Source organism: Monodon monoceros, unplaced genomic scaffold, assembly GCF_005190385.1.
Source record: "Monodon monoceros isolate NGI ecotype Baffin Bay Population unplaced genomic scaffold, NGI_Narwhal_1 Super_Scaffold_12, whole genome shotgun sequence".
NCBI classification, from domain to species: Eukaryota; Metazoa; Chordata; class Mammalia; order Artiodactyla; family Monodontidae; genus Monodon; species Monodon monoceros.
The window spans coordinates 113,289,466-113,311,620 of record NW_021703768.1 but is presented as its reverse complement, the minus strand read 5'-3'; the positions used below and the strand labels follow the sequence as shown (position 1 = coordinate 113,311,620).

The window sequence follows — 22,155 nt, the reverse complement described above, 5'->3', positions numbered from 1 at the left end:
GAAAAGCGCCGAATCAGAGCTTCCGGTAACTCTAGCAGTGGACCAAATTTAGTTTGTGTAAAACAAATTTTGGTGACCCTTAAGAACTGACTTGGGAGGTTGCTGGCAAGCAGCTCTTGGAAGTATGCACAACTGATGCATGTGGATTTGTCTTTGTGCAAGGAACCCAAGGAAGGAAGTAGGCACCCTGTTCACACTGAACCATTGCCCCTCAGCCTGTTGTTCTAGAACCTTCAGGGCTTTGGCTTGGGGTGCACACATGCAAGTGAAGGGTTCACATTAGGTATATTTCCTTCTAGAATGAAATGTATTTAGTTTCTCTAATGAGAATTTTTTGTTAGAAAATGAGGATAAGATGATGAATCAAATTTTGATTATTTCTTATCATGAGCACTTTGTCATTAAGGCCATTTTTTGCTGTACTCTCTAAATCAAGAGTCTTTTACTATGATAGGTAGAGTTACACTCAGGATGCCTGTGGTTTTCTTTGTTTTCCCAAATTCATTTAGGGTCAACTCAAGCACCCTACACCGAGACGAGCAGGATGTTCAAAGTTGATAAAATTGCCCCCCACCCTGCTCCTAACCTTCGCCTAGGAGCTTAGGAAGGCCTACACAGTTCTAAAAAGACCCCTCCTCTGGGCTCCCCTGCCTTGTCCAGCTCAGTCCCCGCCATCGCTCCTCGGAGCACACGCTGTGGCTGTCTGGCTCAGCGGCAGTGTCTGGTGCCTTGCTTGCTGGCTCCTGCCTGGGCCAGGAGGTCCCTCTGTAGGCAGGTGCCTCTGCAGGGAGCTCTGCAGAGAGTACGGGTGTCCAGGTTTGGCCAGTTCTAACAGGTACACATGCAGCCACTCCTTGGGGGGTCCTCCTACCTCAGAGAGGCTGCACTGGCCCAGATGCAGGCTGAGGTCCCCACAGATCTGCCACTAGTGCCCCTCTTCTCAGAACCCAGGGTCCTGTCACTGCATCCCGCTGTACCCTTCCCAGACACAAACACGAACAAGTTTCACTTCTTTCCTTTTTCAGGCAATGCTGTTCAATTTCTTCAGTGGGTCATGACCTTGGAAACAGGAAAGTCAGCTGAAACACAGTGACTGGTCACTGATCCACTGAGGTAAGGAGGGCCCAGGCCTCAGGAGCCTCTCTGGAAGGGAGAGCGTCACCAGTCCTCCTCTGTGTGCCTATGTTAGGGTGGGGTGGAAATACAACATCATTTCCCAACAGGTCACTTTCTCCAGAAAATCCTTAACAAGTCCGCCACCCACTGATGAGGTCCTGCTGGTCCCCAGTTAGCGACGTGCAGGCTCACCAAGCGTTCTGTGCTCGAATGCCTCTGGGCCAGCAGGCTCTCAAATGGAAGGGGGCAGCATGGGGTTATTTCAAGGGACCCACCAATCCACAAGCGTTATAGATTGACAGAATTCCTAAAATATCTCACATACATGTCTGGCCATTTTTCTCACATGTGTAGGTGCTATTGTGGGAACACAATAACAATTACTTAAGTACACTGATGATCGATGGTAGCTTCTTGTCATATGCGTTTTCTTAATCTGTGGACACAAAGTGAACAGCTGTTCTGTGGGTTGGTCTCCATTGTATATATGTAAAAGGTACTCGTGGAAAGAGCTGGGACCCCTAGTCCATGCCAAGGCTGTGCCCCCTGTCGTGGTCTGTCCTGGCTGCTGCTGTTTCCCGAGCGTTGTTTTGCCTTAGCCGTGAGTTCAGTGATGATAGGAATCACACACTGTGGCCTGTCCCAGGCACTGTGGCCCTGTGCCTGACACTGTGGGCCGTATGTGCCTCAACATCCATTCAGTGAACACGTGAGCATCTGATCGGCAGCTCTAGCACCGGGGCCTCCCAAAGCTTCACCTGTGTTCGGCACTCCTCCAAGCCCAGCCCTGTCTGGTCCTTGTGCCAGAGACTGGAGATGCTAAAAGAAACTTCCAAATCATAAGCTGTCTCGCTTGTCGAAGATGCTATGGAAGCATCCAGTAATGTAGATGGACATCCTCCAACAAGCAGGTTGGGTATAACCTCTGTGGTTTGGGTTTCAACAAGCTGAGGGACCCCTCAGGTCACTTCCCCAGGGTATTACCAACTGGGAAGCTCTGGCCCAGTTCCTGTTTCTAAAGAGTCCAGCAGTTTTCTCATGAGCTAAAGAGTCCACGATAGGCAGATGGTTTAGTAGAAAGAGCCCTGGATTAGGAGCAGCTGGGATCTGCTGTTTCTCAGTTGCTATTTACTGTACAACCTGGTGCAAAGGACTCAACCACACTGGGCTGCAGTTTCCTCATCATACACAAAAGGGGAAGAATCAGTGGCCTGTCCACATCATTCGGCTTCTGTGAAAATTAACTGAGAATGTTGGCAAATGTACTTTACTAAAATGTGTGTTGTGCAAATGTACTTTACTTGAGGCAAATAATTATCATTCCTGTCTTTATTACCTTGCCCTGATGTGACTTCAGATTCCGGAAGTGCTGGACTTGCTAATCTCAGGCAGCCATGCCCTGCCAAGCCTACTGTGGAAAGATTGTAGATACCGACCCAGCTCTGAGAACTACCAACACTAGTGTCAAGTCTAGAAATCAGGACAATATTTGCCCTTGTCAATTGATTGAAAGAACAAATGGGTGTGTCCCCACTGTATGTAACTTACACAACGGTGTGTTATGTTGTGTACACCTTCATTAATCTTGGCAAGCTATGTGGGACCACAGTTTGAAAAATATTCAGTCACACTGCCCAGAACTCAAGGGCACCTCTTGAACTGCATGGCTATATACCTGGCCTCTTCACAAACCTCCTCCCTCCACTTTTGGGCTGCCATTGCTCCAGCCCTCACTTCCTACTGGCACACAGCCTACTTGAGAAGAAGGCCCCGACTGTACGGTCCTGGCTAGTCTCCAGGTTTTTGTGCCCCTTATCACATTCCAAGGGTTCCTGCCTTCCCAGAGGCTTCCTTCTTTAGGAACTGAATGGAGCAATGTGTATCTCTTTACGGAGCTTAGCATCAATAATTCCTGCCCTGAACTGGGAAATTCTTAGAAAGTCCACTGTATCAAAAGGCTAACCTGCCTGGAGATAAGTATGCTTCTTGGCGGTCACACATCTTTATGGGAGCAATAAAACTGTGTTGCCAAAGAGACAAACTGATGTACTCAGGGCCTCTGAGGCACAGCTGTTGACCTTCTCAGCCAGACATTTCAGAAGATCCAGGGAGAAATGGTTTTGCCCCATTTTGTCATCATGCAGATTCTTGAGCTCAAACGGGCTTTGTGTTCAGGTGTGTGGCTGATGATCTTACTTGCCCACATCACCCCTCAGCTGGCACTCCCACCCTTACCATCCAGTCCAGCTTGTCTCCTCTCGGCATGTCCAGATATTAGGACCTTCTCCTCCTCGAATCCTGGCCACACTCTGTCCCTTTCATTCCATCAGATTATCTTAAGTATGGTAGAGTCAGGCTTCCTCAACTTCCTTCCTCTTGCCTCAAAATTCTCTCACAATCGTCTCTTGCCTTCTCCCCCTCCCAACTTGGAAAAGAAAGTCTTTTTCCTTCTTTGCCCATTGGTCTCCGTCCCCACTGTCACCCTGACTTCAGCAACTCTCCCTTCTACCCTCTCCTTCCCCACGTTGGTGACACGAGTCTCTCAGGACTGTGTTTCCAGGGTGTGGAGCTGCATGGCCCGGGGCGGAAGAGCCCAGGGAGCATGGACAAGTCACTTAAGCCCAGCTTCAGTCTCCCCACCTGTCAAATGGAGAATGTGCGGATTTCATAGAGTTGCTGTGGTGACTGAATCACGGGATTTGTGTTAGCACAGAGCACATGGCTGGGGCGCAATACTTGTTAACTACAGCTATTAGCATCAGTATAGCTCCCTCCCAAACTCCTTTACAGCGTTTTCTCATTGACGTCTACCCAGGTCTTATTGCAGCTCACCTTGGCATTTGCTTCTAACGCCATGACTTCAGCTGTCACTTCTATGTCTGTCACACCCCTGTCTAGACCTCCAGCCCTGACATTCCGTTTGCAGTCCCTCCCTCGACAGGAACCAAGGTCAAGTCCCCACAGTTCTCACTCCAGCCTACCCCTCCAGCCAGGGTCCAAACCAGCAGCAGCAACGATGAGTATGAGTGCTCACCCACTCCACGCCAAGCTCTGTCTTGCATGCTTCATCTGCTGGTTAATTCCCTGCGCGGGAGGTACCACCTCCCTCATCGCCACCCAACTTTGAAATCCTGGGTCATTTTCGACACTTTCCTCTCTCCTGCTTGGCCTGTTGGTTCTACATCATCAATGCCTTTTCCATCTGCCGCTCCCCTCTACTCCCAAAGCCCACGGCCCTGGGTCTGGCGTTCCCAGCCTCTCGCCTGGTCTGTGGAGCAGCCTCCAAATCAGACTCCTCACCTCTACTATTCCCACCCCCTTCCATCCCTGCTGAAGGCCAGGCTCACTTCCTGCCACACAGCTGTGCTCAGGTCATGCTGCTGTCCAAGACGCTCCACTGCCGGCAGAATAGAAAGGAAGCCCATACTCGGCTAAAAATCCAAGCTCTTCACAACTGACCCTGCATCTTCCACCCCTCCCCCCCATCCTGCCACATGCTTGCTTTCCTGCCACTGACTTTTTTTTTTAAGATTTTTTTTTTAATGTGGACCTTTTTTTTTTTAGCATCTTTATTGCAGTATAATTGCTTTACAATGGTGTGTTAGTGTCTGCTTTATAACAAAGTGAATCAGCTATGCATATACATATATCCCCATCTCTCCTTCCTCTTGCATCTCCCTCCCACCCTCCCTATCCTGCCCCTCTAGGTGGTCACAAAGCACTGAGCTGATCTCCCTGTGCTATGCGGCTGCTTCCCACTAGCTATCTATTTTACATTTGGTAGTATATATAAGTCCATGCCACTCTCTCACTTCAAATGTGGACCAGTTTTAAAGCCTTTATTGAATTTGTTACAATATTGCTTCTGTTTTATGTTTTGGCTTTTTGGTTGCAAGACATGTGGGATCTTAGCTCCCCGACCAGGGATCGAACCCGCACCCCCTGCACTGGAAGGTGAGGTCTTAACCACTGGACCACCAGGGAAGTCCCCTGCCACTGACTCTTTCCTTACATCGTTTCTCAGTCTGAAACAGCTCTCCCTCCCTACATCCCCACCCCCAAATCCTAGCCAGTATTCAAACACCCAATCAATAGCCACTTCCTCTCTGGAGCCTTCCCGGTCTGCAGAGCCAGATTCTGAGGTTCCAGAGCCTTCCTGGGGCCCTTCTCATTCTGGTGCACAGCTGATTCCCCACCAGACTGAGTGCTCTTTGAAGGCAGGGGCTGTGCGTGTCTGATGCCTGGTTTACCTACTCTGCTTGGCTCAGAGCAGGGCCTCGGGAAATGCTAGTGAATGAATGAAGCAAAGAGTGAATTCAGTCAGGTGTAACCCTCAGCCCTTTGCCTCCAGCTGTGCCTGGTGAAATTACTATGCTGGCCAGCACGGAGTTAATGCTGAGTCCTCCTCTGATTCCACAAACTCTGGCCTCCTGCGGTGTTGAGGGCTTTGTGATCTGCACATTAATTAGGCTCTTAATGAAAACACAGACCTGAAAGCTCCCAGATGGGGGAGGAGTGAGTGTCATTGGCCACCGGGCTCCAGGATGTGACTTGGCCCAGGCAGCAGAGGGACCTCACCCCTGAATTCCAGCTCGGGCCCAGCAGGGTGCCTAGTGAGGCTCATGCCTGGGCGAAGGGTAATGATAACTTGAAAACGGCACCTTCACGGGCACCTTACTGTCAAGGACAGACCTGAATTAATTCAGGCCAAGCGACAGAGGCCCCAGGAGAAAACCTCCGTGAAGTTGGAAGAGTTTTCACGAGGATAACTGCCGTCTAGCATGTACTGGTAGGCAGCGCCCAACGGACACTCCCTTTAAACTTTAGCAACTGCCTATGTAATTTGGTAAAACCCCTCTGTATAACAAATTTCACAATATGTACCAAGAATCTTAAAAATGACTGTACTCTTTGACCCAGTCACGAATCAAAGAGCCCACACATTTGGGGAAATGACTGTAAATGAAGGCAACTCTTTATGGACAAATTTGCTGATCACATCACTATTTTTAGAAGAGGAAAAACTGTAAACAACCTAAATGTTCACTAGTAGGAAGACTTCTAAATAATAAGTTTAATTGCATAGCTAACATTTATTTCGTTTTTTCAATGTACCAGACATTGTGCTAAGATCTGCCTGTGTTACATGTTATCCCATCCCATCCCAGTTATGAAGGAGCTACTCCTGTTACGCCTTTTATGCATATGAGTAAACTGAGGCTTGGCAACAACAGGTGGGGGTAAGATTAGAAGCAGGTGGCCTAACTCCAGAAACTGAATTCTTACTACACTGTATCATCCCTCTCAAAGTGTGTGTGTGTGTGTGTGTGTGCGTGTGTGCGTGTGTTTATTTGATGGAATATTGTACATCTATTTTAAATATTATCCATTTTAATTTTATAATTCTATTTTAGTAACATGGAAGATGCTTCTGTTTTACGTTGAATTAAGAACAGGATGTGAAACTGTCTATATAACATTAGTACAACCACTTAAAACATTTAATCCATGCATACAGAACAGGAAAAGGAAACATATTAATGTGTTAACGGTGACTGTATTTGGGTGGGTGGGCGCTTTCTCCCTCCACATTCAGACAGTCAGAATGAACTCAATGGCTTTATATTTGCACGTCTCCAGCGTGGCGTAGTCTCTCATAGCCCGTTGTCACCACCTGGGGAAGTGGACTGGCAACTCTGGGGTAAAGCCACAAGCCATGATCTATCCCACAAGTCTTGCACAGGGTAGCCTGCAATTACCCATCTCAGCCCAGTTATCAGGGAGAGCGGGCCTGACTCAGAGCAGAGACCACAAGCTCGCAGCCAACCACAGCCCCACACTGTCCAGCCCACACAATGCTTTGGGCTGCATGGTGTTACGCTGGTTGGTGTTTGGTTTTGTCTTTACTTGAATTATCTGACAATTTCCAGTTGGAAGACCCTGGGAAAATCTAGCTTTCTGCCTTCTCTTAAAAAGCAGAAGGTCCAGGCCACGTGGCAACAGTCAGCCAGAGCAGGGTTGCAGCCACCCCTCCCACAGGATCTGGGCAGCTTGCAACTGTGCGCACCACTCCCGACTGCCTTCCCAGCACCAAGGCTGACACATGTGCTTGAACTGCTGTGTTTCTAACAGCAGAGTGATGTGGAAAGTGAAGTATGTTCTGTGTTTCAATAAAAAGAGGAAAAACGAAACACAGGTTAGGAGGGCTGTAGGTGTCCCAAAAATGGAAAAGGGTCCATTTTCCAGGTACCTGTGCTTACTTATGTTACCTCCCTGGTCCCAGTGAGTCTTTGAGGTTTCTACCGCTGGCCAAGAGGGTCCCCGAGGAACAAGTGAAAGATAACTGCACCCTTCCTCATCTTCTGGAGAGGCCCCTGGCGGAAAGTCCTGCCTGGTGACCCACTGCCTGCCTCCCATGCTTTACCCCCAGTAGGTGACCCTGACCAGCACCTGTAGTCACCAAAGCCCTTTCCCCATGCATCTGGGGGGACAGTGGAAGGTAAGGAAGAGTGGGCCACGCAGAGCAGAGCTGCCCAAAGCCACAGAATACAGACCCATCCCTCGAAGCCCACAAGCTATGCCCACTACTTGAACAATGTCATTTTGGAGACATCCTCCAAGTCCCCTTTCCTCCCTCAAAGTTTGCAACTGGTTTTGTACATGATGATTTTCTGCAAAGGCCCAGATATTACCAAAGTTGTCGTAGCCCCAGCTTCTACAAAACCCTGGGGCAGAAGCAGAAACAGCATCAGTGGGCTCTGAGTCATTTGCCTGGGTCTGTATCCCAGCTCCACCTTCCACTAGGCCAGTGACCTCAGGCGGGTGATGGAATCTCTCTGTGCCTCAGTCTCCCCTTTGTAAAAGTCTAGGAATTGGGTTGTCGTGAAGATTAAACACACACCAAGTTCTTCGCACAGTGCCTGGCGCATGGTGAGGGCTAAGTAAATACTGGCTGCTCGGCCCCCATGGCTGTGACTATTCTGGGTTAGTCCAGATCAGAGGCTCTAGGGGCACAGCTGAGGCGGACCCTCCAGTCTTGGTTTCTACCTTCCCTCCGCCCACTCAGGTCAACCGTTTTGCGTCCGCACTGCCAGCTAAGCCCCTGGGATCAGGCGCTGATGGCTTGGAGCTTTGCAGGGCTGAGAAAAATCTGTGTGCAGGACCTCCCTTGGTCTCTTATTAAGAGCCTTCCCTGAGCTCCCCAAAGATCAGCTTCCTGGCACACACGGGAAGATGGAACAAACACATTTTCGTTTTCTGTTGCTGCCTCAAGCGGTTTACTTAAGAACCGGTTTCCTTCTGGCGCCATGCGGATAAACTTACAGCCTGAGGCCATGGTCCCGTCTGTACAGGAGTAGGGTCACGGAACCGCCTCCTGCCCAGATGCTGGAGGAGAGGGGGGGCACACCATCCCCATGTTCTCCCTGCTCAGCGGGCTTCTCCAGGAAACAAGGCTCCAGAAGGGTCCCGACTTCCTGGATGGGCAGTTCTAGAGAGTCCCAGCCCAGGTGGGCTGTGCCTCAGGCTCCCATGGCCCAGGAGAGCAGGCATGGGTGGCCCTCGGTGCTGCCCTAACCAGGTGTACAGTCCTGACCTCTACGCTCTCCTTCCACCCCTCCCACCACCTGCCCCGGAGCCCTTCCTGACCCCCAGCCTGGCTGAGAGCCCAACCCACTCCCTGCCACCCACCCTATTTGGAGTGGCCCAATTCCTGTCTGCCCGTCTGCTGGACAGAGCACTACAAGAGGGATGGAGCCTTCTGTTCATCGCTGTGTCCCCAGCACCTAGCCCTGAGCCTGGCACGCAGCAGGTACATAACTATTGTGTGTTGGGTAGATGGACAGGGCTAACAGTCATGCTGACCTCCCACTGTCGGGTGGATATTAAATGAGATGATGCACATCCAGTGCTTAACGCAGTGTCAGGACACGATGAACACTTAGCCACTTTGGCAGCTGCTAATGGAGGCTGCTCAGCTCCCTCAACGTGAGGCTCCTGCACTGGCTGTTCTGCTCCTATCCTTCCTCCAGTCTCCGGAGGCTTCTAGCCTGGCCTCAGGACCCCTGTAGCTCAGGCCTTAGCCTGCCAAGTCAGCCACCATTCTAGAACCCTCTGCAGGGAAAGTGTAGGTGGGCGAGGACAGAACAGAGAATGGAAGCAAACACTGTGAAGAAAGTTTACCAATTAACTTGCCTCCAAATGCCCCGGCATTTATTGAGAAACACCTTCCTTGGTGTCTAGGCTGGCTGAGGGCCCCCTCACACGTACACAAGCATGCCTACTCCTCTCTCTTCCCCTTCCATGGACAAGGTGCCCTGGTTGTGAAGGAGGTGGGGCTGCCCCCAGGAGCCTCATCACCGAGGCTCTTGCAACATCTGGACCCCAAAGAGCTTTAAGGCTTATGGAGAGATTTCCTCTGCACCCTAGACTAACACAGCTTTTTGGAAGTAGACAGGATAGCGCAAAAAACCAGCCTGGGGGCCAGGACTCCTGGGTTCTAGGCCTGTCCACGACGCCCTTCATTTCTCTACATCTTTGCTTTTGCCTCTGGGATAGGACCAGATCAGTGAGCTTCAAACTCTTCTCAGAGGTGTGACCTCTTTGGTCAAACTGAGCTGTACCAAGACACGATTCAGTATGTCAGGTGGATGGAGGTAAGGACCTGCCTGCCCCGTGTCTCCCTGGGCGGCCCCCATGGGAGTATGCTCTGTGACCCTCTGGGTGAGCCAACCCGCTTGTTGCCCTGCATCTCCCCGCATGCTGACAGGGGCCCTGAGCACCCAGCAGGTGTGACTCGTGTTCTTGGGGTAGCAGGGACCCCTGTGAGGAGTATTAGCATTGTGCTCAGAGTGTGTGCAGACCTGCCCTGGACACCTCCCCGGCTGAGCAGGGAGTGCAGGCTGAATCGAGGAATCTGGGTTAGGGGCAGGAGAGGCACTGGCCTGGGATGCTCCTGAGCGAGCTTTTGGGGCTTCAGCCATGGGGCAGAGCCGACCCCCCCCCACCTCTGTGGGCAGAGGGTTCACATGGAGGCCGTTCAGGAGGCTGCCAAGGAGAGGGGTCTTACCCATGAGATCTGTCAGGTATATATCTGAGGTGACAGGAGGGACCTGGGATGCAATCCTTCCATTATACAGAAAAGAGACCGAGGCCCAGGAAGGGATAATATCTTCCCTGAGGAGACAGAGTAAAATGAGAGCCAAGGACCAAACCCCAAGGTACTGAAATTTGTCTAAGACCCCCAGCTCATCCTTCCTCTGGAGCTGGCACTATCTACTCTGCACAGCAAATGCCTTCCCACTCTTTCCATCCTCCTTTATCAAAACTGCTCCAGGAGGAGTCAGAAACCTCTTTCCCAGCAGGGAGGAGATGACAGCTCCAGCTCACGGCGCAGGAGTAGCTACGTAGCACATAAGAAATGAAGCTCTGGGCTTCCCTGGTGGTGCAGTGGTTGAGAGTCCACCTGCCGATGCAGGGGACACAGGTTCGTGCCCCGGTCCAGGAAGATCCCACATGCCGCGGAGCGGCTGGGCCTGTGACCCGTGGCCGCTGAGCCTGCGCGTCCGGAGCCTATGCTCCGCAACGGGAGAGGCCACAACAGTGAGAGCCCCGCGTACCGCAAAAAAAAAGAAAAAAAGAAATGAAGCTCTAATGGAACATCAAGGGTGAGGGAGGGGCGGCCCGCTTCATAGCCCTGCAGCCAGTCCAGCTTGAGGCCTCCCTGGCTGCACTCCCTGGTGTGTGTGTGGGGGTGGGGGCAGGTGTGGGTCTGAGACCTGGGCAGTCACACAGGGCCCCCCACTGGACAATGCTCTGCTGTCGCCCTTTTAAAATTCTTACTAATTTGTGATCAAAAGATCGCATTTTCATTTCACCCTGGGGGACTGCAAGTTATGTAGTTGGTCCTGACTGCCCAGTCATTAACTGTGTGTCCTTGAATAAGCATCTTAACCTCTGGGAACTTCAGTTTTCTCATCTGTAAAACGGAAAAAATCACAGCACCTGCCTCAGAGAATTGTGCTGAAGACGAATTAAGAGAACCCACGCGGGGCTCTTTGCAGGCACCGGGCACGTAGAAAATCCTTAACCAGTGAGAGTTACCACTATAGATAAAATGATTCAACATAGATGCCCTGCTCCATAAAAAGATTATTAACCAAGTTCCAGACCTGGGAAACCAGGAAAGGGTCACAGGTCCCCAGACACCAGGCCGCCTCCCCTGGCCGCTTACCTTCCCGAAATGGCCGTGTTTGCATCTGCAGCCGGATCTTGATGAGGTCCACGGGCGCACCCAGCCCTACAGAGACCACGCCAGCCACCATGCTGGCTGGGAGCAGGTCAGACAGCACGCGGGGTGAGCCGGCCTCGGGCTCCTGGCACCGGTGGTGGCTGAGGAACCTCTGTGTGTTGCTGAAGACCCCAAACACCACTGAGTTGTAGACAGCGATGCTGGTGAGGGGGAAGGCCATGCCCTTGAAGAAGCCAAACACCTGTGGGGAGACCCAGGGGGAGGAAGCATGAGGGCCTATGCTGCCCTTGGCAGAGACCTTGCCCTCCTGGAGCCTGCAGGCTGGCGGGGGAGACACCATAGGAGAAGCAAACCAGTACGTTGGTGGAAAGAATAAAAGAGGATGCTGATGTGAGGGGAGAGACAGGGGAGGGCGAGAGCATCCTTAACCCGAGGAGGAACCGGCTTCTGCATGAAGCTTTGGTTCCTGAGCCGTGATGTGCTGGGCCTGGAACCTGCATTTGTCACTGGAGTGGCAGTGTTCTTGGGCTGTGGCTGAGGGCAGCCCATGGAGCCCCAGTGGGTAGTGGGCTTACCAAGCACCACACACTCTTTCCTCATGTGTCACTCCAACAAAAGCATTCTCTGGGCACGTGCCAGGCCCTGGAGGACAACAAGAAAGTCACACTCTCCGCCCTCACTGAGCTCACAGTCTGGGGGCAGGGGAGGGAGGACCCAGACAAACTGACACGCAATTAAAATATAATGTGCTAAGCCTGTGGTGATGGGGTAAGAAGGGTCCCACAGCATCCCAGGGGCACCTGGGCCAGCATGTAGCTGGGTGCCCCGAGCATGGGAGTCTATTGGAAAAAAGCCAGAGGGGGAGTCCCCGGATGAACAGCATGAAGTGGCTTCTGTCCATACACACTGCATTCTCAGCAAACACCACAGATGCTTCACCGAACCTGGAAAATTCCACAGGCTCTTCGAGGAGTCAGTGCAGCACACATGGCACCAAAGATGAAAAAGCACCGGGAAGCCATTGTAAAATCTCCAGGCTGTACTCAAACCCACTAATCCTGACCTGAATGCATGCCCCCTATTTGCAAGGAGCAGGACACCTCCTCACACAGGCGTCCACACACACATGTGCACGCAAACACATATGCACGCACGCACCATGCTTCAGCCTCTTCCTCTACAACAAGGTCCCTCAGATAACTTGAGACATCACTTAGCTCTGAGCTGCTGTGTGTCAGAGGAACGCCCACAGTCCCCACAGAAACCCCAGAGCGGAGATGCAGGCTGGCAGACACTGTGGAGAACATGTGCCAAAAAGGAGGCTCAACAGCTGCCATTCAGGGGACGCGGGAATCGGACAACATTACCCCGGAACAACGAGTGCTGGGTTTACAGCGCTCACCCTGATTTTAAAGCAGACGATCAAGAGAGTCAGAACAACACCAGGACACAAGACATATTTTGACTGAAGAGAAGAACCTCCAGGTGCAGGCAGGAGGCTCCCGAGCTCCAGGGCACTTCCTAGGATGGAGCCTGGGGGGGGGACAGCAGTCAATAACGGGGCCACATTTCCAGTGACTCAAGGAAAAGCCCAGGGCTGCCACAGGGCTTACACCTGACTATTTCTTTAAACCAACAGGTCATTTCATTCTAAATTTTAAAATTTATTTTAAATTCCCCAAGGAGGAGCCTTGGAAAGTCTTCCAAAAGCACATACTCATTCTCAAGAAGGTCACCTGATGCTTCTTCTACAAAATGTTATTCAGAATTTCCCCTTTGCAGAGAAAACCCCTGGGTCCATGGTCTGGAGCGACCTGGGGTACAAGCCCGTTCGGGGTGTCTGGGATCAGAAGAGCCTGCTGTCCGCACCCTCCGCCCCATGCTGGGATAAAGGGAGCCTGTGGACACATGGTTTACTGCCACACATTAGGTTTTGAAAACCTGGCAGGTCCTCCTGTTTTTGTAGGAATTTTCCACATTGTGGTTCTAAATGCCTCCGAATTTCTCCAGAGAGGTGACGCCAAACCAGCTTTTTTCCTCAATAACATCCCACTTGGGGGCAGGGTTAAGTTTAGGTAACACATAATATTTGAGGAGTGGTGTGAGATGAAGAGAGAAAATTGAGCCGAAGGTGATGAGCAGAATAAACAGGCCTCCTGCTGGGCGTGCCGGTGTGAGGGGCTGTGACCTCGGTCCCCAGGAGGAGACCCCACCCCGGGAGCACTTACGCTCTCCCTCCTGTACACAGTGCGGATGCAGCTAAGGGTGCTCCCGTAGCCAGTGCCGGCCTGCAGGCGAGCCTGCGGAGAAAGGCAAGGGCGTGAGGGCCAGCCGGAGACAGGTTACATCCCCACCTCCCTCACGGCTCTGGGCTCCCAGCACTGAAGCCCAGAGACGGGAAGCCCCTGCCCCATTGACCTCCAGGAAGGAGGCCTGGACTTCAGTCCTGGCCTGGCTGGCCTTGCATCCTCTACCTGCACCAAGTCCCGTTCCCACCTTGCTAAATGCAGCAGGAGTCCCCTTGGTCTGAGAGAAGAACAAAGGCCAGTGTGGTGTGCAAGAACAATGCTTGTGTGGGGACATACGATGCTGCTGCATCCCGAGTACAAAAAGCTAACCCGTGGCTCTGGCCCACCTGCTGTCCGTCGGTCTGCCCTCCTGAATACTGCCAGGAGAAACCTGCTCTTCCCATCTCCAGAACCCCTGCATCTCTCACCCTGATGATGGGCTGGGCCCCTCGCTGGCCTCCTGCTTCCCCCACCCCAACTCCTCTGCCTGTGTCTACACAACAGTCAGACTATTCTTTTCCAAACAACGATGAATGTTTGTCACTGCTGTTTCAAGCTCTCCAGTGGCCTCCCACCAAACTCAGAAGAAATTCCACCCTTAACCAGCACCCAGAAGCGTGGCTTTCACCACCTGCATGTCATTTCCTCCGCACCCGTTGGGCCTGCCACACGGCATGTTCCTGGATCCTGGAGCATCCGTTGCTTCTCACTTCCAGAACGTTCCACCTGCTTTCCTCCCCTGGAAGGCTCTTTCTCCAGCTTCTGCTCATCTCTTGGGTCTGAGCTTACATGCTGCAATGATGTGATCTGTTTGTCTGTTTACTTAGGGTTTATTTGGGCTCCCCCTCTGGGGCAGGGCCGTCTTGTATTTCCCTCTCGTCCCCGGAGCCGAGCGTGGCTGTGGCACTCGGCCCTTTGCACTGGCTACCCGAGGGGCCGGAAGGTGAAACTGTGGCATCCTCTAATGGAGGCTGGCTCTGGTGACTGGGGGCATCCGTAGACAGGCAGAGGGTCTGAGAAAAGCCACAGAAGAGCCCAGGGCACACCTCACTCTGGGTCTAGACCAGAGCAAAAGTCTGTCAGCTCTTGAGGAAGCTGCCACCGAGGCCAGCAGCACAGCTCAAGCCTCTAAGGACTCCAATTGCAACAGGAGCTAGCATTTAGTATGCACCAACTGCATACTTGGGAAAACACTGGAAATCTTATGGAACTTTTCTCACAGAATCCCACAAATGCTCTGAGGCATGGATACTATCCCCACTTCACAGATGAAGAAAGCTGATTCCCTGTATATGTTTCCGATTGCTGCTGTAACAAATTATGATAAATTCAGTGGCTTAAAACAATGCAAATTTATTCTCTTACAGTGCTCTAGCTGGGCTATATAGAGCTGAGCCCTGAGCAGAAAACCCTGGTCACATTGCATCAGACATAAACTTTAAATGCACCAGCTCTGCCAGGAGCCAGCAGTGAATCCTGACCCCAGCTCTACTGCCACCAAGTAGCCAGTGCTGGCTCTCCCACCTGTGGTGAGGCAGCTGCGGGCAGGGAATGAGTCTTTGACCCAGGTCAGCAGCCCAGATTCTTCTAGCTTGGCTCTCCCAGGGGCGAGCCTGGGAACCAGGAACAAGTCACTCATCTGCCTCCCCACACTCCAATGTGTGTATTCTTCAGGACAGGAGGGGATCGCTCACTGCTCTATCCTCACTGCACTTGACAATCCTCATGACAGCCCCACCGGGGAGGTGCTCTTTGCCCATTTTACAGACAAGGAAACCGAGGCTTGGGGAGGTTAAGTGCTGTGCCCTAGGCACAGGAGAGTATGTGGGAGGCTGGAGCTGGACTCCAGGTTATTCTGACTCTGAGGCTCTTGCCCAGACCTTTCTCAGTGAACAGGAACTCTAGAGAAAATGCCAGCCAGAATGAAGGAGGATGTTCTGGAGAGAAACAAGGGCCCCAGGCCACAGCCCTGGGCTGGACCCAAAGGCCAGCCATGTAAGCCAGCATCTTTAGGCTGAGACCCTCAGCAGAGAGGTTCTCAGGCTGAACAGAGACAAGGTTTTATGTATCAGGAAAGGTTCCCTGCAGAGGCTCAGGGGGCAGAGTGGAGAAAAGAAGGAGAGTCCTGGTCTTTACAGGTGACATGTGGCCAGGCTTGCCTGTGCCAGGGGCAGGGGATGAGGATGGGGGTTCCAACGAGCTCTATCCTCCCCTAACCAAGCTGCAGGTGAGGGAAGGATGCTCTACCAGGGAGAGACACTGGTTGCCTGGGTCAGAAATGTGGCTGTTAGGCCTGCTGGGGCAAGGACTAGACTGGCTTTGTCCACCACTGCTGCCCTGCCAGCCCCACAGTGCCTGCACAGAGAAAGCATCCAAGATGCATTTGATGTATGAGCAAAAGGCTGGGCCTGTGTGAGGGGCCAGGAAGTACCTTTAACTATTTAGACACATAGGATGACCTCCCCATCAAGAAGAGAGCAGGCCTGGGCTCTGACTGAGGAGGGGCCCACGGCCACGCAGGGAGGAAGATGGGGAGAAAGGGGACCACAGTGACCACTGGAGAAGGGCCTGGCAGGTCCTCGTTGTGCACGATCCTGGCACAGCGTTAGATACAAATGTGGAAGTCAGGGTGAGGAGGCGCTATTTGTGGCCACGTTCTCAGGGTTCAGCTGTTAGTGCTGGTCACCATGGGGACAGGTGGCAGGGGTAGGGGTGGACCCAAAGAATGTCCCTTTGTAACATCTCGCTCCTCAATGCTTCGATTTGTTGTATGACCTGAGGTGACACCCTTCCCCTTTCTGGGCCAGTTTTCCACACGTGTAGAACAAGAAGCGTGGATGACCCCAATGCCAGGTGGCTTTGCTGGCTCCGTCAAGTTATAACGGCTTCCCATTCCCAACCTAAGTCTAGAGTCCTAACCTGAAGGTCAAGGCCTCCAAGGATTGAGTGCCGACCTACTGGTCCTGGATTCTGAGCCGTAGCTGCTTTCAGAAACCTGATGCGTCAGCAGAAGTGGCCATGTTGGCCCTTCCGAAGCATGGCCCCCCCCGGGCGGTGTCCCCACCTCACTGTCTTTGCCCGTGCCGTTCTCTGTGCCTGGAGTATCTTTTCCAATGGCCCAACCTTAGATTATGGGCCCAGATTCTGGTTCCTTCGCTCCATAGAGGCTTGCAGGAGAGCACTCACAGCGCCCCATCCCTCCTCTGCAGCTCATGAGAGCCTGGAGGCAGAAATGGAGCTTCACAAAAACAAAATCACTGCCCAGCAAGGACGGGGGAGCATTCCAACTGGGCCTCCTAGCGCTCCGCCCCCGTGGACTGGCACAGAGAGCCTGCCCTGCGCTGGTGGCTTTCTGGGGGTCAGAAACAGCAGGCACATTCCCGGAGTCAGACTCACTCCAGGCCCCTTTCCAAAAGGTAATGGCAACGTGGCTACCGTACCTTGACTGTGTCCAGAGGGTGGCCGACGATGACACTCGCTGCACCTGTGGATCAAAGAGGACGTCCTGGTTACTCAGTCCCTGGACTCCTCGCTTGTACTGGCTGGTTCTTAGGACAGAACAGAGGACTCAGACACTTACATTCACTTATTCAGTCAATGCCCAGTCACCAGAGGGGACAACCCCCACCCAGTGTGTTAGGCACAGGCTCACGCATGGAGGAAGGCAAGAAAATGGAGTAAAACCTGGGCCCTGCCTCAAGAAACAAGTACCCTAAAGAAAGGGAGGTAAAGGTGCCGGGATAACTGGGTACCCACATGCAAAAGAATAAACAGACCTCTACCTCATACTATATACAAAAGTTAAAAGAAACCAAAGACCTGAATGGAAGCACTGCAACTATAGAAATCATACGCTAAAATATAGGGGGAAATCTCCACGAATGGAGATTTGCAACAGATTCTTACATATGACAACAAAAGTACAAGCAACATAAGAAAAATTGGATAAATTGGATGTCATAACAATTAAAAACGTTTGTGTATAAAAGAACACTCTCAGGAAGGTAAAGAAACCTACAGAAGGGGGGGGGAATATTTGCAAATCGAACATTTGATAAGGGTCAAATATACAGAATATGTAAAGAACTCTAACAACTAAAAAGAAAAAAAACACTTTTTTAAGGGCAAAGGACTTGAATAGACATTTTTCCAAAGAAGATATACAAACAGCCAAGTAGATGAAAAGATGCTCAACATCATTGGTCATTAGGGAAATGCAAGTCAAAAGCACAGTGAGATTCTGCTTCACACCCACTAGGATGGCTATAATAAAAAAAAAAGAAAAGGAAAATAACAAGTATTCATGATGATATAGAGAAATTGGAACTCATATATATTGCTGGTGGAAATGTAAAATGGTCCAGCTGCCGTAGAAAACAGTTTGGCTTATTACAAAGTTAAACATAGGATTACCCTATAACCCAGGGATTCCACTGTTAGAAATATACCTAAAAGAACTGAAAACAGGCACTCAAACAAGTACATATTCACACATGTTTATAGCAGCACTATGCAAAAAAGCCAAAAGGTAAAAACAGCCCAATGTCCACTGCTGGATGAATGGCTAAATAAAATGTGGTGCATCCATACAATGGAATATTACTAGACATAAATAGGAATGAAGTACTGATACGTGCTGCAGTGTGGATGAACATGGAAAACATTATGCAAAGTGAAAGAGGCCAGACAAAAAAGGTCACATCCTGTATGATGCCATGTATATGAATTATCCAGAACAGGTAAATCCATAGAGACAGAGAGCAGATTAGTGATCGCAAGGGTTTGGAGGAGGGGAAATGGGGGTACCTGCTTAATGGGTCCAGAAACTTCCTTGGGCATGAGAAAAATGTTTTGGAACTAGATAGATGGTTGCACAACACCGTGAATGTACTAAATGTCACTGAATTGTATACTTTCAAATGATTAATTTTATGTTATGTGAGTTTCACCTCAAAAAAAAGAGGGAGGGTATGAAGAGAAAACCCAGAAACTTTTCAGGTACCTGCAGGTTATTTAGCTTTTCTACGCCTCCCTTTTAGCATGTGTAGTGGGAATAACATTAGCACCTACCCCACGGTTCCATTTTAAGAAGGAACTGAAGTAAAAAATGTAAAGGACCAGCAGAGCTTGGCACTTACAGGACGCTCAAAAGGGGCTGCCATCCCTATTGATTTTTTTTTTTTAAGAAGACCTCTTTGAAAAGGTGATGGATACTCTGGATCTTTTCAATGAAAAATGCCCATCCACACACACATTCACAAGGCCAGAACGATCCTGGAGGCAAGCAAGACCGCCCTGAGGCCATACCGCAGGAGGCAATGAGTGTGAGATTGAAACAGGAGCCACATCCTTCTGAGACCAAGTCCCCGTCTGCTGATGAGGAAGAAGTGTCTGCTAGCAGGAGCAACTGCACCAGGTAGGGCAGATCAGGGGTCCTGGAATATTAGATATCTACAGGGCAGAGAGACCAGCTATTCCAGAACCAATGTTCCCTTGGTCTAGAACCTCCAGGCCCCTCTCAACCCCTCCTTCCCACAGAACGGGGCAGAGGCAGAAAGATGGTGGGCAGCGGAACGCCGGGCCATTCACTCTACAGGAACCCCTCCCTTCAGGGGAAGGAAGGAGCTCTGGTCCTCGGGCTCTGGCTGTATCCCTCAGCCCAGGGCAGCAGCCCCAGACCCAGCCTTGGGCCATTATCTCCCTGCACACTCATTAGTCTACCCATCTGAAAGCAGGGATACAAGATAAGAAACAGAATTATCAGGTCAGTGGTTTCCAAAATGTGAAGGATGTAATGGTGAAAGTTTATCATGACAGGTCGCTGAGAGAGAAAGCAGCTATCGATGAGTACAGGGCTTAAAATGGCCCTGGTACCAGACTGTCTGCGTTGGAATCCTCGTGTTCATCCTAGATGTATGGTTTGGGGAAAGTCATTGAATTTCTCTGAGTATCCATTTCCTCATCTGTCAAATGGGGATGTGATGATAGTAGCTACCTCATTAGAGCTATAAAGGAATATACGTAGACATGAGACCACATATTGTATGATTCCGTTTATATAAAGTGTCCAGAAAACACTAATTTATAGAGCCTGAAAGTGGTTGCCCAGAGACAGAGGGAGGGGATGGAGTTTAATTGTAAATGGGCATGAGGGATCTTACTGGGGGATGAAATGTTCTAAAACTAGTTTATGGTAATGGTTGCACCACTTGGTAAAGTTACTAAAAATCCCTAAATTGTACACTTGAAATGAGTGGATTTTATGATATGTAAAATAACCTCAATAAAGTTGCTTTAAAAGTATCCATGTAGCATTTAAACAGCACCTGACACTTAGGAAGTATTCACGGCTACTACATTCATGTTCATTTCATGGAAGCGAAAACAAAAACATACAAAACCATGTTGACATCAACAAAGTAAGGGCAATCTCAGAATAAAGGACAACCCACTACTTGCTGTGTGAGTTGGGGAGGGTCTCTGTGTCATCAGAGATTTTGAGCTACTCTGACAGTCTTACCCTCCAGGACATTTCTCAAACCAAGCCCCTGGCAAGCCCTACTGAAGTTGGTCTGACTATTTAAAGGGCAGCCGAGGAAAGCCTCTCCCTCCGAACAGCTGAAAGGTTGTCCGAAGAGGGTCTGGATGTGCCTGGTAGGTCCCTGGGCACAGTCCCCTGACTGGCAAAGTTAGGAGAGGCAGGTCTCAGCCCTACCCAAGGGAGCCTGTGCAACGGAACTGCCCCCAGGGAGAGGAATCACCTTTGCTTGGGAGGGTGAGAAGCAGGGGCCCTGCAGCCACCTGTCACCTGTGGGGGACAGACATGGACTCCTGCTAGGAGATGGGAGGGTGCCACCAGAAGGGGAACCACCCGGGATCCTAGCTGGTTAGTTGCTTTTTTCGTTTTTTTTTTTCTTTCCTACAAATCTCCTGGTCTCCATACCTAGAACACTTAGTGGGGCACAAACACGCTAGCCATAGCCTCTACCTGAGCGTCTCAGGATTTTACATTGGGGAGGGACTGCATTCGCCAACAGCTCTTTTCTGATGGTCCTCTTAGATGGAGCCAAAAGAAAGGCTATATCTGACAATAAGCAAAGTCCCTCAGCCCCGCCCCCCCCAATAGCTGAGCAAAGAGGAGGGATAGACCTATTGGAAAGAGAAGAGTGGAGGAGCAAGGCAATGGATACGACTATTGCCCAAGCAAACCCCAGGCTCAGCAGAGAGCGTCTCCAGGAGTGGTAGGAAGGGACCGGCGGACCCAACAGTGCCCGAGGAGAGGCATGACAGTTGGCTGTGGCTGAAAACGTGAAGGGTTCCTCCTATCTGGCAGCGGACACCTGCAGCCGGTGCTGGGCTCCCAGCTCTGCGCTCCGCTCCCCGCAGCCGGACGCCACAAGGGCCGGCCTGACCGCCAGGCCGGGCTCCGCATCCCGCGCGCGGGGGCGGGCGGCGGTCAAACGCCACCCTCACACACGAGTTCCTGTGAGCCCAGAGTCCCCAGACTCAGGTGCGCACCAGGGCGCCGAAGGGTGTGTACGCGCCGGGACGTTCCATTGGCTGTCCGCTTTGACCACTGGTTTAATCATTACAGGATCAAGTTCCGCGGACCCAAACTCTGAGGCAAATCGCAGGCTCGGGATGAATCTCCCCCGGGGTCGCGGCAGCAGGCGAGGAGCGGCAAGACCAGCCGGGCGGCGGGCAGCGAGCACCCAGGGCGCGTGTGGGCAGCGCCCGGGCGCGGAGCTCCCTGACCCGGCACGGCGTGGAAACTCCGCCTGCGCAACTCCCGGCTGACTCGCTCTTTTCCTCTCGGGCCGGGCTGTCCCGTCAGCGCACTCACCTCTGGGGGTCCCTCCCATCCGGGGATGCGCTCACCTCCGATCCAGCCCGCCACAAAGTCTTCCAGCTGGAAGTTGCCCATGGCCGGGGCCGCGGAGCCTCGCGTTCCCGGAGCCGGCTCGGTGCCCGTTCAGGGTCTGCTGGTCATGGCCCACGGGCGAGCGCGCCGGACGGGCGAAGTCAGGGACGCGGAGCTACCGGCAGGCAGGTCCTTCTCCACAACGGGTTCGGAATGGCTCGGAATCGCCGAAGCGCGCGGGCCGCCGGGCTCGCGCTCCAAGTGCCCGCGGGCAGCTGACATCACGCCCCCAGTAGACCTTAAAGGCGCAGCGCGCGGGCCGGGCGAGGGAGTGTCCACCGGTAGTTATGGTGGTTCTTCACATCTCCTCCGAGACACTGGAAATGATTTAGGGACATTTCTCAAAGTTCATGACAAGAGGTACAGAGGAAGGCTTTATCCGAGGTCCAGAAGTATTTGATTACAAACACCAAGGTCTCTCTGTGATAGGATTATTTAGCTGGGTGGACACATCCTCTTTTTAGCGAAAACAGAGCTGAAATAATTATAATTGAATGTCCAACTATCAACTAAACCAGAAGTTCTCAATTCTTTGAGCTGATTGAAAGCCATGGACAGTTTCTCTATAAAATACAAAGGAC

General features: G+C 51.6%; 1 protein-coding gene across 4 annotated transcripts in view; it reads right to left on the bottom strand.

Annotated features, from left to right (window-relative positions):
• Window positions 1–21,754, bottom strand: part of SLC25A48 (solute carrier family 25 member 48) — a 42,582-nt gene extending 20,828 nt beyond the window's left edge. For 2 of the 4 annotated variants that reach the window (XM_029216267.1, XM_029216268.1), the window contains exons 1-4: window positions 21,532–21,754; window positions 17,094–17,137; window positions 13,594–13,665; window positions 11,348–11,606 (exon numbers count right to left, since the gene is read on the bottom strand). In XM_029216267.1, coding sequence (XP_029072100.1) covers window positions 11,348–11,606; window positions 13,594–13,665; window positions 17,094–17,137; window positions 21,532–21,577 — 421 coding nt within the window. In that variant the 5' untranslated portion in view covers window positions 21,578–21,754. The remainder of the gene's footprint in view (window positions 1–11,347; window positions 11,607–13,593; window positions 13,666–17,093; window positions 17,138–21,531) is intronic. The other 2 variants (XM_029216264.1, XM_029216266.1) reach the window with 2 other exon arrangements.
• Between the last annotated feature and the right edge of the window lie 401 nt (window positions 21,755–22,155).